The sequence below is a fragment of the Sinocyclocheilus anshuiensis genome, unplaced genomic scaffold (genome assembly GCF_001515605.1).
Source record: "Sinocyclocheilus anshuiensis isolate Anshui unplaced genomic scaffold, SAMN03320099.WGS_v1.1 scaffold68, whole genome shotgun sequence".
Taxonomy (NCBI): domain Eukaryota; kingdom Metazoa; phylum Chordata; class Actinopteri; order Cypriniformes; family Cyprinidae; genus Sinocyclocheilus; species Sinocyclocheilus anshuiensis.
Window position 1 is genome coordinate 414,507 of NW_015555741.1, and position 17,222 is coordinate 431,728.

The 17,222-nt window shown below is 37.5% G+C and overlaps 1 protein-coding gene and 1 pseudogene across 1 annotated transcript in view; one reads left to right on the plus strand and one right to left on the minus strand.

The window, feature by feature from the left end:
• Positions 1–836: 836 nt before the first annotated feature.
• Positions 837–11,732, plus strand: LOC107673276 (ornithine decarboxylase antizyme 2-like; annotated as a pseudogene).
• A 2,495-nt stretch (positions 11,733–14,227) lies between these two features.
• Positions 14,228–17,222, minus strand: part of LOC107673247 (proteasome subunit alpha type-4-like) — a 7,015-nt gene continuing 4,020 nt past the window's right edge. The window contains exons 8-9 of the mRNA XM_016466763.1: positions 15,087–15,210; positions 14,228–14,482 (exon numbers count right to left, since the gene is read on the minus strand). Coding sequence (XP_016322249.1) covers positions 14,328–14,482; positions 15,087–15,210 — 279 coding nt within the window. The 3' untranslated portion in view covers positions 14,228–14,327. The remainder of the gene's footprint in view (positions 14,483–15,086; positions 15,211–17,222) is intronic.

Below are 17,222 nucleotides of genomic sequence, written 5' to 3' on the forward strand. Positions count from 1 at the left end.
AATGATCTTGGAGCAAAACCAGCTGAAACCCCCTGCCCTATGCTGTCTAGAATGATTTAGGACCCTGTTGGGTTTCCATTACTACTAAAATTCACACCTAGTGCCTTGTAGAGTTAAACCCTATAAGATATCGACTGCCTTGTGGGTTCTCTCTGGAGGTCATACACTTCACTCACTGAGACAGATCTTCACCCACCGCCGTGTAACGATCACATCGCCTGGTGTCCGGTTCCCAATCCTTTAATCTCTTGGCCCAGGGTTGTTTCCATTATCAGCTCTTACATGACAAGTCCTGCTCCAAAAGTCCTGTAGAGGTCTTAAAAAAATAAATAATAAAGGAAGCATAAGGGTATTTTTTAGATGATTCGTCAGTTTAATTTCTAAGCATATATTTATAAGATTTCACATCATAATTGAAAACAACATGACTTTTCTGTAGATTTTTCAGCACTTTTGTTGTTCAGTTTACATTTATAGGTAAATTACACATAAATTAGGTTATTCCGAAACTCTGTTGGAACGTTCAAAGCTGAAAACTTCATTTCCCAGAAACCCTCTATCAAATTTCAACATTATACTTCAGAATCTCTCGTAAATACCATTGAAATACTATATATTTTGGAATAACACATTGTAAATGTACTATGCTGACCTCACTGATATTTCAAAATACAATAATACAAGCAGATAAACTGTCACTTCCCTGTAATGCGTCTGTCTCCCATAATTCTCCGCGCTGCACGTCGATGAATATTAATAAGGCACGCGACGTTCGATTTGGCAGACGTTACGTAGGCTCATTAATATTCAGCAGCAGTTCCTCAACGTCAGCGCGCAGCCAGTGCTCAGTGTCAAAGCACGGAGCGCTTATCGCAGAACGCGCGAGTGAGAGTTATTATATAGATGGTGCATTTCTCCGTGGACTTTCGGCACAAGAGTCACTCTTTGGGTTATCAGAGTAAAGCGGTCTACGAGGAAAACATGTGCAACACAGAGGAGAGGTGAGAAAATACACTATTATATTTTATTTTTTACAGTCATCATACAGCATTTTAATTTCGTGCAAGTTTTTGCAGCTGATGATTATGATTATTTGACCATATCTCTTCAGTCTTGATATGACATTAATATATTTAAATATATACTTAAAATGTATTTAAATAAATACACATAAACTTGATTTATTAAATAATAATTCAGAACATATATACATATTTATTTTTAAATATTATATATGATTATTTATTATATAATATAAAATATTTAAATATATTTAGACGTTCTACAATATCATTTCCCCCTTACATAATTGTATAATTATATTTTCAGTAATATTTCAAATTTAAATCTATTTTATGCTTTGTTTGGATATAGAAATGTCAAGTATGTGAATCATGAATGGTTAGGATTTATTGTGATGTTCTGAAGGATCAGACTCACGGACTGTTATCAAAGCGGATTTAATGTCGAGCACAGCAGACAGATGAGTTTGCGTGTGAGAGAGAGCTGATGCTATAAATATTTCATCCATAACCCCATACCATCGACTCAATTAGGATTCATGAGCTCGTAACATGACCGAATCGCTCGCCTTGCCCCAAAGTTCATTAGTTTTCCTAAACAATCGAATTTCCTCCTTTGCAATTTCTTAATCTGGATTGAGGATGGAAAAACCCAGCACAGATCACCTTCAAAGCATCCTGTTGTGAAACTCTGGCCACCATCAGCAGTTGTTTTCAAAGAAATGCGTTTGTTTTTGTACCAAGATTAGCACAAGTGCAGGTGAGGAGCTGATAAACCACATTTAACCTGAGATTTAAGGTATTCTGAGCGAGGAATACGGGGACAGAACACTTAAGATAACCATTACATAAACTATAGTCCCTAGAAAGTTCTGTTGTTTAGCTGCAACATCACTGCAGTTGCCCTGTTTATAGAACCATTCACAATTCAAACATCACTGTTAATTCATTGCATATATATAGTCATATTTCCCCCAAATCTATCCACACTTACATTTCATGCAAAGTCCTGTTTCTTCACCTCACGTTCTGTTTGTGTTTTTGTTGTTTTACTTGGACTCCATCCAGACCTGCAACACTCAAACGAGAAACACTTTACTGAAGATCGCAGCAGCACTAAGTCTCTGTCAAGATAGAAACATGTCAGACTTGTTGTCAAAGAAGGCCGTTTGCAATCTGATGCGTGAAAAACACAAACCTGCCATTTCTCCTGGTCAGCGATTGGTCCAAAACACATTCACTGTTGAGTTGAAGGTCGGACGTCACCCTTTGAGTCCCTCTGTAGCCAAATGATAACTGTTTTCCTGGAAGACTCGCAGTATCCTGTTTTGGTTTTGACTGTTTCCTGGTCCTTCTCCAAACACTCACCAGAGCCAGTAATTACTGCTCTAAATATTAACCTGAATCTCAGTCTTTAAACAGATCCGGACTATCACCCTGTCCGGGTCCTGAGGTCAGCTGGAGTCAGGAATGAACTTCAATGATATTGGATCCTTTTGGAGATGGATTCTGCTTTTGGATTTTCTTATATTACTATTGTTCATTATTGGGATTTGAAAAAAGCCCAAGTACACTCTTGAAAATAAATAATTTAGGGTTCCCAAAGAACCTTTTAATGAACAGTTATTAAAAGAACCATTTTTTTTCTTAGTGTGAAGAACATTTTATTAACCTAAAGAACCTTTTGTCCAATGGAAAGGTTTCATTGATGTTAAAGGTGGAACCAATCATCATGATGCCAATCATCATGCCCTGTGCAACCGACTAGATTGCTATGGCTTTTTGAGGAAAGTTTGCTGAATGTGATCAATGCCGAATGACCAAGCAGTTAAAAAAAATCAACCACTCAAAATATCCTAATAATATAGGTCTCATGCAAACATGGAGGACACGCAAAGAATGCAAATGCATGCAAAAAAAGTGCAACAATCGAGTTCTTTGAATGTTAAATGAATCCAAGAAAGTCCCACAGTTTTAGTTCCTTTTTTTCTTTCACGTTGTCCTGAATATCTTTTGATCCAGAGCGTATAATCAGAGACGGTGAAGGGGGGGTGGGGCTGCTTGAATGTCAGAGGGTGAAAGTGTCGGCTTTCAAAACAAGCTGACATTTCACTCGCAGATACCCACCGCTTCTATATAGAGACCAGGGGAGGAGAAGGAACAAATACAGAACATCTCAAAAGTATATTGAAAAATCAGTCATACTAATTCTTTGTACTTAAGTAACAACAGTCCGTAGAGTAACTAAAAACAGAAAGTAAACATCCTCGGTAACAGCTTCATCTGTTTACATGTGGTCACCATGCAGATTTTGTCACCTGGGGCACGTTCGGTTACCAGGGCACACTACGCCTCCCTCCTTTCATTTGCCTGCTGGGTAATATGGCTCATGAGACGTGAAAAAGCACCCTAGCTTTGAACAGCCATTTAATTTGTGCCAGCATGCTGTAACCGTGTCACTGATGGCTGTCAGCTGATAATGGCATAAAACATCAATCTTCTGTTTACCTATCAGCATACTGGCTGATCATGAGATCTCGTATTCCTTCATCTTGTAAACAAGGCTGTTTTGAAAAGTGGGAATGCTTTCAATAATTAGAGATTTATGCTGACAGTGTGCGGCCTGGCTTCAGATGAGACGTCAGATCCAAAGATCTCCCAGCATGTCATGGGGACGTAAATGTCTGTTATTACCATCTCTAAAAGCCAGTGCTGTAACTCAAGCCCTCTGGGATGTGAAATGTTCTCAGCCAAGCTGCTATTTACAGACTTGTTTTCAAATCATGTGCTTGTTTGTGATCTGCACGAACTGCCTCCCTTCTGTCAAGTGGAAAGTGAAACATCTGTCTCCAAGAACCTAAATGTCACTGCTTACCGTTAATGTAAACGTGACATCGGGTCAGTTTACGCTTGTCCACTGTGACCTGATGTAGTTTGTGCGAAATCAGTATAAAGTCTTAGATTTTGGCCTCCCGAAAGTCCAGAAATGCTTATTGCAAGGCTTTTTCAAGCCAACATCAAAGTTTGTCTTGACAAACTTTATCTAGTTAGGAATACTGACATAATTCAACCGTTTGATGTTAGAATGTTGCTAGGTTAGCGTTGGGCTAACAAAAAGCTGCATACCTTTCTGGAATTAGCATGATATTAGTACACTATTTGTTTTACTCCAGTTGAATGTCTCAAGTGCTGCCATAGTCTGTAATCAGAGAACTGAGTGTTAATGTGATAACAGTGCTGCAGAAAATATTACAAGGTGACAGTATCTGATAAGGCATAAGAAGAAATATGGAGAGAGTGAGTCTTTAAAAGTGCTAACATTTCTGTGAAGCAGACAGTAAGACTATTGTTATGCTGTTGGCAGGATGGGTATCTGTTATCAGCTGGAACCCTGAGGCCTGCGTCATGCACTTGACTCATGATTCTGGAGACAAACTGAGTGAAGGAAGCTTTTAGAAGCACATGCCAATTTTTGTTAATGCACTTGAGGATAATCTTACACAGCTTTAAAATGATCTGTCTGTCTCTCTCTGTCTTGTAGTTGTGCCGTTCTGGGCTCGAGGCAGCGGGCTCCAGGGCCTCTGTGGTGCTCCTGATGCCCCTCTCCCACTAACGAAGATCCCGGGTGGGCGAGGGACAGGCAGGGATCTCCCTCACAGCGTACTGCACAAGGTAAGAAGTTAAGAACACAGATTTGTACAATTTTCACAGTTTAAAGGGTTAGTTCACCCCAAAATGAAAATTCTGTCATTAATTACTCACCCTCATATCGTTCCAAACCCGCAAGACCTCCATTCATCTTCGTAACACAAATTACGATATTTTTGATGGAATCTGAGAGTATACTTTTTTTGCGCAAATAAAAAAAAAAAACTTTATTCAACAATTTGTCTCCTCCGCGTCACCCTGGCGCCATTTTGGAGTTGTATCTACTGAACGTAAATTGCATATGCTGTTTTGTGTCAGCTGCGCCATGCGGATACATTGTTTTCGTTCAAATCAAAGCGCAACCCTTACGAAAAAGAAGTTTATTCAAGTGTGCTATTAGTATACTTCTTTTAAACTAAAAATAGGAAAGTATACTTTTAGTCTACTTTTTATGTACTTCTCAGAAATGGGCTTTATGTACTTCTCAGAAGTATACTTAAAATGCATTTAAGTATACTTGACTTATACTTAGAAAAAGTCTAAGTATACTAAGAAAAATATATTTTAGCTATAATTGTGCTCCTAGAATCCGTGTTTTCATTGTTATATGCAGTATAAAACTACTAAACTAGTAGTTTACTGAGATTATACTTCAAAGTGTACAAAAAATGCTACTACAAGTATTTAATTAGTAAACTATCAGTATACCTATAAGTTCACTTTTTGTATAGTTGCAATACAAACTAAAAATTTTGATGTAAACTAGTTGTTTACTTAAAGTTTACTACTGTTATACTTAAAGTATACTTAAAAGTATACTTTTATATTCTAGAAAGTGGGCCAATTTAGTCCCAAGGAGTATTGAAATAGTACACTTACAAGTATACTACTAGTACACTGATATTTGTATACTTACAACATAAAGTATACTAAAAATATACTTGAACTTTACTTAAGTATACTTACTAAAATAAACTTGAAGTATACTACTTTTTGGTAAGGGAAACAATGCAGAAAATGCGTGGCGCAGCTGACACAGAACAGCATACGCTATTTACGTTTAGTGGATTACGTTACTCTCCAAAATGGCGCTATAGGGTGACGCGGAGGAGACGAATTGTTGAATAAAGTTTTTTTTTTTTTCTTTTGCGCACAAAACGTATTTTCGTAGCTTCGTAATATTACGGTTGAACCCCTGATGTCACATGGATTATTTTACCGATGTCCTTACTATGTTTCTGGACCTTGATCGTGTAAGGACACTTGCTGTCTATGGGAGGGTCAGAGAGCTCTCAGATTCCATCAAAAATATCTTAATTTGTGTTCCGAAGATGAATGGAGGTCTTACGGGTTTGGAACAACATGAGGGTGAGTAATTAATGACAGAATTTTCATTTTTGGGTGAACTATCCCTTTAACATTAAGCTTAGTTCACCCAAAAATGAAAAACAATTACTGAAAATACACTCACCCTCAGGCTGTCCAAGATGTAGATGAGTTTGTTTGTTCATCAGATTTGGAGAAATGTAGCATTATATCACTTGCTCACCAATGGATGCTCTGCAGTGAATGGGTGCCGTCAGAATTAGAGTCAAACAGCTGATAAAAACATCACAATAATCCACAAGTAATCCACACCACTCCAGTCAATAAGCTAATGTCTTGTTAAGTGAAATGCTGTGTAATAAACAAATCCATCATTAAGACATTTTAATTTTTAACAATAGCTTCTGGCCAAAATATTAGTCCCTAATTCATAATAATGCTTCCTCCCATGACATATTCATTTAGAACTGTTTTGGACTGCTTGTAAATGGTGCTTGATCTGTGCATATTTCTCTCCTGATTCAAACAAAGTTGAGTTTTACATTGGAGAAAGCAATATTATGGATAGAGGACTCAAAGTTAAAAACATCTTGATGGATTTGTTTATTACAAACTTTATACTTCACAAGACATTAACTGATGGACTGGAGTGGTGTGGTTTACTTGTGGATTATTGTGGTGTTTTTAGTAGCTGTTTGGACTCTCCTTTTGATGGCACCCATTCACTGCAGAGGATCCACTGGTGAAGTAAGCATGTGATGTGAAGTAATACAATTAAGTTATAGACCTAGTAATGAAATACATTGGAATATCAGTACATATATTAGTTAATCAATACTTTACAGTAGACAAAATGGCATGCAGTCCATCTCAGTTTACTACTTTACTACCACAGCATGATCCTAAATTAAAAACCCTAAACAGTAAATTAGCCTAGCTCTGTGCCATATTTACAGCTAGAGTTTCCATTTGGCCTACATACGCATGGTGTTGGCGCTTGGTACTCGAGCTCTGCATACAGCTGACCATGTGTGTGAGACTATAGATATCAGCACTGTCTGTGTGCAGACATGTGACCGTCTCAAAAAGGTTAAGAGGTTTTGGATTACTCACACCTGTGAAACAGTCTATTGTACAAGTGACTGTTGGCTGCTCTTGAGCTCATTTGTTATATCAATTGATTTTGTTTAAATATGCCACTCTGGTAATATTTAGACAAAATCAATTGAAAAGGTATAGGATAACACTGTCGTTCCAAACCCGTAAGATTTTCATTCATCTTTGGAACACAAATTAAGATATTTTTGATGAAATCCAAAAGCTTTCTGACCCTGCATAGACAGCAATGCAACTACCACATTCAAGGCCCAGAAGGGTAGTAAGGACATTGTTACAATAGTCCATTTGTCATCAGTGGCTCAACAGTAATTTTTTTGTGCGCAAAGAAAACAAAAATAACGACTTTATTCAACAGTCTCTGCCGTGCATTCACAAGAGTACCATGATGCATGCGCGTGTTGCTGCTGACGCAGGAGACGGCATTCTGACATAGAACAGTTGAACCACTGATGTCGCATGGACTATTGTAACAATGCCCTTACTACCTTTCTGGGCCTTAAAAGTGGTAGTTGCGTTGCTGCCTATGCAGGGTCAGAAAGCTCTCGGGCTTCATCAAAAATATCTTGTGTTCCGAAGACGAACGAAGGCCTTACGGGTTTGAAACAACATGAGCGTGAGTAATTAATGACACAATTTTCATTTTTGGGTGAACTACCACTTTAACTGTTGGAAATTGTGTATCATAAAAAATATATTGCTATTTACATATTTCTAGGGACAAGTATGAATGCAATATTGTGAGAAAAAGACAGTATGCTAATTAATGCAACAACAATTGTGTCATTAGGTTACATTTTTGGAATTTTTGGAGAAACATTAAAGATACAGTTGATATTTAAACAAAACATAAACGAGAACTCCATTAAGACTAAAGAGCTAAATAACAACCTTTGTGCTAACATTTACTTTTGAGCTCTTATAAATAACATTCTGAGAACAAGCTTGTGTGTAAACACTATGTGCCTGTGTCTCCTCCAGGACGAAAAGTTGACGGTGACCCAGGCGGGGTCGGTAAGCGGCACGCCCCCTGTCCTGCACTTCCAGTACCAGTTAAGCGAGCGACGGTTCTCCTGCTGGGACACGGTTCTGTCGGACGATGCACTCTACCTGGAAATCCCCGCTGGAGCTCTTCACAATGGCAGCAGAGAAGGGTACGTCGGGTTAATAATCTGTCATCATCGTGCAGCTCTATATTGAAGATGACAGCAGAACCGTATCCATCTGTCTCTACATGGTTCGGCTTTAACAGACAGTTTTAGGTCACAGTAGAACGAACGGCTGGTTTAATTTTAGTCAAAAGCAGCGCGAGTTGGTTTTCCATGTGACGTTTCATCACTGGTATGAGGCTGTAAAATATGCAGCCACTCTTGATGCAAGTTCTTCCAGTCATTTCTCATTTAAGTCCATCAGTGCTTTACCTTCAACAAGCAGGTGGTGGACTGTCAGAAAACATTAAATATGTGTGTGTGTTGTTCTGTGGCTAGTACATCTGCATTATTACATCTCTGTCTCTCTCATTACGCTGCAGTTTCACCAGGCTGCTGGAGTTTGCAGAGGAGCAGTTGAAAGTCAGCTACGTGTTCCTGTGGCTTCAGAAAAACAGAGACAATCGATGTAAGATACATTTAAACCCTTTAAAGAAGTATTCTACCAAAAAAATTAAAAAACTAATTCTGTCATCATTGACTCATCCTCATGTTGTACCAAACCAATACGATTTAAAGCCAGTTTGCACCAAAAACAAAAACTATGAATATAACTATAATAGCATCTGCACCAATGCTTGATAACATTCTGTTTATTATAAACATGCGCCGCAGATTTGTCGGGCTATCACTTTAAATGCTTGTGCGCTTTAAAGAAGTATGGATTCTGATTGGCTGTAAATGTTTTTAATTGCTCATCAGCTGGAAGTAATCATTCTGAGCGTGATTCTAACTATATTGTTTTTCTGACGTTATCGATATATTTGTGGTGTGGACTTATTGGTTAGCGGTTATTGAAACTTTATAGTTATTGTTAAAGTTATCATCTTGGTGTGAACAGGACTTTATTTTCTTCTGTGCAACACAACCAGAGATATTTGCCGTTTTTTCCTCCATAATGGAAACCGAAGTAGTTGGATTCCAAAAATATGGCTCATCCATTTGACTTGAGCACTTTTTCGATGCTGTTTGTAATTTTTGGAGCTTGACAGCCGCATTATGACTGCAATAAAAGAGATTCAAATCAGCTTCACAGAAATAAACAGGAAAATAACAAACAATCAAGAATCAACAATGCAAACTTATTTAAATATGAGTTAAATTTCAATTCTGCTGTAATGCAGCTCTATAAAAAACAATAGTGACATTACTCAGCTCAACTCAGTTGATCATAGCTCCACTGGTTTCAATGGGTCTACGATGTACTTAAGCTTACGATGCTTTTGGGAAACACAGCCCAGTTCAGTTCAATAACTGTAAAGTTCATAATTTATAAAACAAGTTCAATTCAGACGGTGGCAAGGAACCTAAACTCCATCATTGAGAGGATTGATGTTCCTTCTAAAAACATACATTTTCAACATGAGAGTGAGTAAATGATAATAGAACTTTCATTTGGGTTATTTAATCTTTTAAATTGAATAATGAGTCTGATGCCATAATTCACTAAACAAGGAACTCTCTTTGTCTCTACTTGTGCAGTGTCCATCATGAAGACCTTCCACTACATGGGTTTTGAAGTGGTAAAACCAGGCCATCCACTGGTGCCGCCCCGGCCTGATCTTCTCTTTATGGTCTATTCCATAGACAGCAGCAGTTCTGATGAAGAGTGACCATCACACTCTCACTCACTCTTAAAATGCCCCCACCTCTTCCTCCCCCTCTATACCTCTGCATCAGTGACTTTTAAGACAGGGGGAGGAGCGAAGCTGGGCCAACTAACACTCTGATTGGTTCAGTTTCCATTATTATCCCACCGATCGGTTCTGATTGGTCGTTCCATCAGCCGGAGGTGGGTTGGTGCTAAAGCAGAAATCCAGCATATCCTCTGTTAATTCACAGCATATATCAAATTGTCTATACTGTTGTGTACACTATAACATTCAGAACAGGATACAGATCGCAGACATAGTCGTGATACTTTTTACAGAAGGGAATGCATTTGTAACCGGTTGTAGACTGTCTTGATAGTCTTCTCTGATCTGGTTTTACTCTTCTTTAGACGTTTCATCTGAAACTTTCACTTGTTAATTATTCAATGATCTAATAGGAAACAAGCTGAATAGCTCTTAGTAACTAAGACTCACTTCAACAGCAACATCTAATGAGTGTTTTCGTCCTTCAAACACTCATTAGGATTTATGCTGTGTTCCATTCAACTGAGAACTTTCGAATTTCTAACTTCCTATATAGAAAAGTGCAATATAATGCACTTGAAGTTGGAATTCAGACTTTTATGAAAACTGCAATTTCAGTCACAGGAACTGGGGAGATGTGCACAGCTCACTGTTGACGATCACACATCTGCACATTACCATTTTATATACATCATCCAAACGTCATGCAATAAATGGTTTAAGTATAAAAATATCTTTGTATTGGATATACAAAGATATAAAGATATTATAATATTGGATGGAACGCAGCATTGTAGCGTACGTTCATCAAAACAGTGCATCATTCCAGACCCCAGACAAGGCACTTGAGTGTAAATTTAGATTGAGTTTAGTTGAATTTTTTCTGAGTCTGGTTGTGAGGTTTGCTTTTCAAGAATTCTTTGAGTAGAAGTTGTTCAATCAGGCCTGTTGCTTTTACTCTTTAAAACAAAGCCAGGCCTGAAAACTTCTAGATGCATGAGCATGTTTGTGATGAAATCATTCTAGTTTTGAAAATCCTGAAGGTCCTTATTTTTATCTAGGGAGATGCAGAGGTCTTCTGCGCGAGTCTTACTGTAGTCCATCACACCTTTTGTCTTCGCCATCCCAAACCAACAGGAAACATGAGAGCAAACCAACCCCACCCTCTGCCCCTCAGGGGCTTTAACACAAGCACTTTAGTAAAAAACACAAGCAATTCAGCCCACGGTGCATTGCACATCTGTTACAGAGATGTGCATTGAGCCGTCAAGATGTCTTGCAGTGTTTAGTGAACTTGACATACTTGCCAAAGATAATGGTCTCCATTCAAAGAGAACGCCTCAAGTTTCATTCAGATAAGACTGGTGAACCTACCGTAGAAGCACCTTCAGATAGCAGGCTCGGTCCCGGCGCAGTCAGGTATAACTTGCAAAAACATTCCCTGAAACGGAAACCTCTGTTTCTTTGATTCTTGGTCATCTCTGTGGAAATTAGGTGCAATGAATCCAGTTCTGTATACTTCTCAGCAGGGTGGCCTTTAGGTTTTGCATGTGTAAATAGATCTTACCTTTCCTCATGGGCTGTGACAATAAGCTTTTAGAGAATGTTTTTTGTTCATCCACTTAAATTTTATTTTATAGATTTATTTTGTCTATACCGATTGATTTTTTGTAGTGTAGAATTTAGAGTAAATCAGATATAATTTAATGACAATCTACACTTGTATACCTTGAACTTATTCTTTATGTCCAAATAAAACACGTGACAAAACAAAACTTCATGACGTACCTGTTTTTCTTTCACAAATAAAATCAATTTGATTATTCCGCAATTCCATTATTAAGTTACGGAAGTTGAATAATGTGCAATCCCAATTGCAAAGGGAAAAAAAGTGAACTTTAGACTAAACTATTGCAACTAAAGTAAAACTTAATAAATGTGTACTTACCTTTTTTTGGGTCTTCTATGGAAAAATGGTCCTTATAAAATGGTCGCTATTTATTAAAATAATGTAATTCATAGCTCTCAAATGTCATTCACATTAAAACAGAAAATGGTCTTGTTTAAAGTCAATCAATGACAATTAAGGAGTCTACTAAACATATAATTAAGATTTAGTTGCTAATAAGGATAGTACAGTTTAATTTGTACACATTTTGTGTAATGTTAATAAGAAACAGAGATCAAATTCACCAGAAAACACCACTCATTTAGTATGTTTATAAGCTGAAAGCTACACTCTAAAAAATGCTGGGTTAAATATAACCCAGCGCTGGGTTAAAAAGGGACAAACCCAGCTATTGGGTTGTTTTGTCCCAGCGGTTGGGTTCAAAACAACCCAATAGCTGGGTTTGTCCCTTTTTAACCCAGCGCTGGGTTATATTTAACCCAGCATTTTTTAGAGTGTACAACCAAACTACATTTCCCATCATTCTCTGTGGCAGCACAATACATAACACAATACATAGAGCATAAATAACACACCTATGCATGGCAAAATTAATCACTCATTTGTAAAATGTCCATGTTTATTAAGTAACTGTATTCTACAAGAAACAATCGTAATCAATTGCTTAACGACTGCAGTTTTTTTCCCTGTGTTGGCATATTTACAATTTATTGCTTTTTACCAGAAGATGAAGACTGTAAATATCAAATCTAAGCTTTAAATTGGGTTAGCATTTCGAAATACACTAGTAGCTATGTTGTTCTCAAAGCTAACACAAATAGACTGAACCTAAAACTCGAATATGCTTGCTTGCTTATTTCTAAAGCTCAGTTAATTTTGTTATTTAGACATGACTTAATGGTATCTTGAAAAAAAAAAAAAAGTTTATTTTGGAGGTACCTTCATTCAGAAACTCTGACTGACTCCCGTTGACAGACTGAACTGGAGAGTGTCTGTCGCTGTAAACAGACCTGCAGGCCATAGGCTATGCACTTAACGATCCGTGCTGGGTTACATCACAGTAATCTCGTCCATTAAAATGACCTACATTCTCTCAGTCTGGAACACGTTAAGATTTTTGTGCTGCCCGTTACTGTGCGAGCTCATCCTTATGTTCAGGTCTGACCTCCGAGACCGTAATCCGTTCCCGCGCTTATGCAACACGTGCCGAATTTTCCCGCGCTTCTTAGAAAGCCCGCAAAATACGTTGAGTCAGTCAGAGATTTGGTTAATCCCCCATAAAAGACTCGACCATCCTTTAATATAAAAGTCTTAACTCTTACACCACACACAGAATGCTTTCTAGTTGGAAGTATCTTGTGACAATTTACTACAGTGTCTAAGTAATTTCTACAGCGCTTTAAAGGGGTTATATGATGCTGCTAAAAATAACATTATTTGGTGTATTTGGTGTAATGAAATGTGTTTATGCGGTTTAAAGTTAAAAAAACACATTATTTTCCACATATTGTACATTATTGTTTCTCCTCTATGCCCCGCCTTTTTGAAACGCGTCGATTTTTACAAAGCTCATCGGTCTGAAAAAGCGAGGTGTGCTGTGATTGGCCAGCTATCCAGTGCGTCGTGATTGGCCAAATACCTCAAGCGTGAGACGGAAATGTTACGCCCCTCACCATACTGTTGTATTCCCTCAGCGACCAGCACGGATCAGCTCTAGGCATGACGAAGCAGATATCGTCCTCTTTTGTAAGGCCAAACAAAGTAGTTTCGCATTCACAACAAGAACGAGCCGTTTTAGGTAGGTGAGGCTGACTCTTAACCTTTATAAAAAATATCTCTTTGGCTTTGAGACTTTAGTCTTTGCAACTTTACAGATCTTCTTTATGTACCAAAGAGCTTGTAACACTCCAAAGAGAAAGGAAAAATTGAAATCGCATCATATGACCCCTTTAAACAAAGTAGTATAGTAACCAGTTTCACTAAATGTGTTGAATTCAATATGGCGTCTAACCTGATTAATGTCTATAAATTATAAATGGCCAATTATATATATATATATATATAGTACAATTAACCAGTATCTATGGCATTTCATGGTTGCCATAGTAGTTTTTTTTGTATTTTGTAAAAGTTATCTGGGCACAGAAATGCAGTCTTAGCCCACACCAACCTGAAAACTCTTAGTTACACAACACTCACATTAGAGGCGGACATTTGCAGATGAACACTTTTATATTTTATCTATTATTCAACATAAAACCACCAGCTGTGGACATTGAGGAACCTTCTAGAATTTTCTCAGAATGTGCATTCGATTTGAAGAAACAAAACTACTAGACATGTTTATCTTTTCATTTTGTGTTTAATAAAGAAAATGACAGATTGACAGACAGAGCAATATGAATTTCTCTGGGAATCCCAGCGGGCGTTTGCATTTTAATAGAAAACAAGTGCATGTGTTTTATTTGTCTTTCTCCTTCTGTTCTTTCTCTTTCTTGTCTTTCTCTGCTTTGGCCTCTTCTGCTTCATGTTTCTTGATGAGTTCTTCCACTTCCTTCTGCTTGAGGACTTTGATTCTGGTCTTGCCGTTCTCTCGTGTCAGTGTGGCGATCTCCACTTTGAAAATGGACAGAAAAAGGGAACAATTAATTGTTTGTCCATAAAATTGAAAATGTTAAACACTTCATATTGAATCTACTGAAACAACATCATCTTTGACATGCAACATCTTTCTGTATTTAGGAGTTTCGAAGTAAAGAAAATAAAAAAGATGATTTTAAGTTAAATTAAGCATAATTAAATATATATATATAATAATACTGTGTATATATATATATATATATATATATATATATATATATATAAAACACACAGACACAAATACAACAAACAGTGATTTCATGTCACAAGTCTGATTTATTTTGTTGCAATTGCCAAACAAATGTTGCGATCGAGACAATACAGCATAAAATTTACAGAATGTCTATTTGTTTAAAAGGGTTTGTTGCTGCATGACCATTTTGACTGCAGTGTGTTTGTTACCGCAATTCAGCACGTGATCAGCTGCATTAAGCTGAGAGCTCAGATGGATTGTGGGTCTGTACATGCTGTCATTATCATTCATAATGCAGAAGTCTGCTCTCTGCTAGACTGCCTTAATCTACCAGCCTCATCTGCATGCTAAAACATTTATTCCAGCTCCGACTTGCCAAACACACACCTTTCTCTGCTGAGAGCTTGCTGACATCCATGGTTTTGTTCAGCACTTTGACAGCGAGAGCGAGGGCAGACGAGAGAGTCATCTCTCCCTCTTTATAGTCCTGCTTCAGCATTGACACAGCAGCCTGAAACACACAGACACACACTTTACGTTTCTGAACTGAGGTGTTTTGATATCTTTTTTGGTCAGAGTTCAGAACAGAAGTCATGAATTAAGGACAGGTGCCTTGTCGCCATCTACTGGCCATGATATTACAGTGCACTAGTAGATGGACATTGCCCCGTTCACACCAAGCACGATAACTATAAAGATAACGATAAAGATAACGATAAAGATATAGTTCTAAAAATCGTTCTCAGTATTAATGAATAGCAGAGTCCACACCACAACTATAACGATAAAGGCACAGAGAAACGATATCGTTGGAATCACTTTCAGAACGATTTTTCCAGCTGATGAACGATAAAAATATTGACAGCCAATCAGATTCAATCCTGCTGTCACGAGCTTGAGAATTTAAAGCGACAGACGCGTGTGCTCTTAGAATAAACAGACGATATCGTTCGCTGGTGTGGACGCTAATATCGTTATCGTTCTTGGTGTGAACGGGCCTTAACATGTAAAATGCTTTTTTTGAGGATATAATTAGTTTTCTTCTTGCAAATTCTGTGTTGATTTTGAGGGGGAAATCTGATTTTAATATAGACAAATATGTTAAATAGAGCTGAGAATACTACACTTTTATTGGTTTCTGATAGAATCAAATTAGCCTAAACGTTCAATAAATAAACTCAAAATATTATACACCACTGTTCAAATGTTTGAGCAGCTACGATTTTTTAAATGTTTTAAAATGATGCTGCATAATTTTAATTTTTTTAATTATGCTGATTTGCTGCTCAAAAAAACATTTATTATTATTATTAATGTTGAAAACAGTTGTGCTGCTTAATATATTTGTGAAAACGGTGATACTTTTTCCCAGGACTGCTTCATCAATAGAAAGTTACAAAACAGCAGCATTTATTTGAAATAGAAATCTTCTGTAACATTGTAAATGTCTTTACTGTCACTGTTGATTAACTTAATTCAAAGCCTTGCTGAATGAAAGTATTAATTTCTAATAAAAAAAAATAAAAAAAAGCCTAGTAATGACTTTTTGAACCGATTCATTAAACCAAATGATTCATATGAACTGATTTCTGTGTCTAAAATTAATTTTTCTTTCTAGCACTAGTTGGACAGATTCAGTGTGTTATAAGTAGAGCCTGACCGATATATCGTTTTGCCGATATTATCGGCCGATATGAGCCTGTCGCCGATATATGGGTATCGGCGAATATGCCGCCGATATGAAATGTTTTTTACAGAACATATAACGCAGATAAAATGCTTGAAATGGTGTAATTACTTAGTTTGTCCAGCAGAGCGCGCTCCATTGTATGCTACTGGCGACCTGGATGAAAGCTTAAGTCTATGGAAAACCATTGGAACTTTGAACGGCCATATCTCCGTAACGGCACGGCGAATCCGCACCAAATTCAGGGGATCCCTTCAGCTCGAGGAACCCTTTTGAACGCGAATCAAGTGTACGTCTAGAGGCCCGCTTTCGAATGAAACCACCCCCGCGTTGATAGCCCCCGGGGTTCGGGAGTTACGGGTGGTTAAATTCACAGTCTGGCGTGGTCTTATTCGACCATAAGTGCCCTGCGAAGTGGACTTAACATAAAATTCCGCCATGATTCCAGGGAACGTACACGTTACATTCAAAGGGCATTAAAGTGTGCGAGACGTGAATTTATTTTGTATTTATTTACAGAGGTATATTATGTCACACTTCTCTAGTAAGTTTCGTCTGTGTGTGAAGACAGTAGCGCAAATCCATGAATGAATGGTTCAAAGTGAAATAAACTTCAACGGAATAAAGTTGAATGGAATTGAATTAAAGTTGAATAAACTTCAACTTTACTGTTCAGTGCACTGATGTCAGACTCATTTTGAATAAAGTTTGTTAAATTGTTAAATGCCCTGCCTCCATCATTACATATCTTTGTCGCGTCATTATAAGTGTTTGATCACCACATTTGAGTGATCATTGCAAAAAATGTGTTTATGTATATATATTCTGTTTATGTA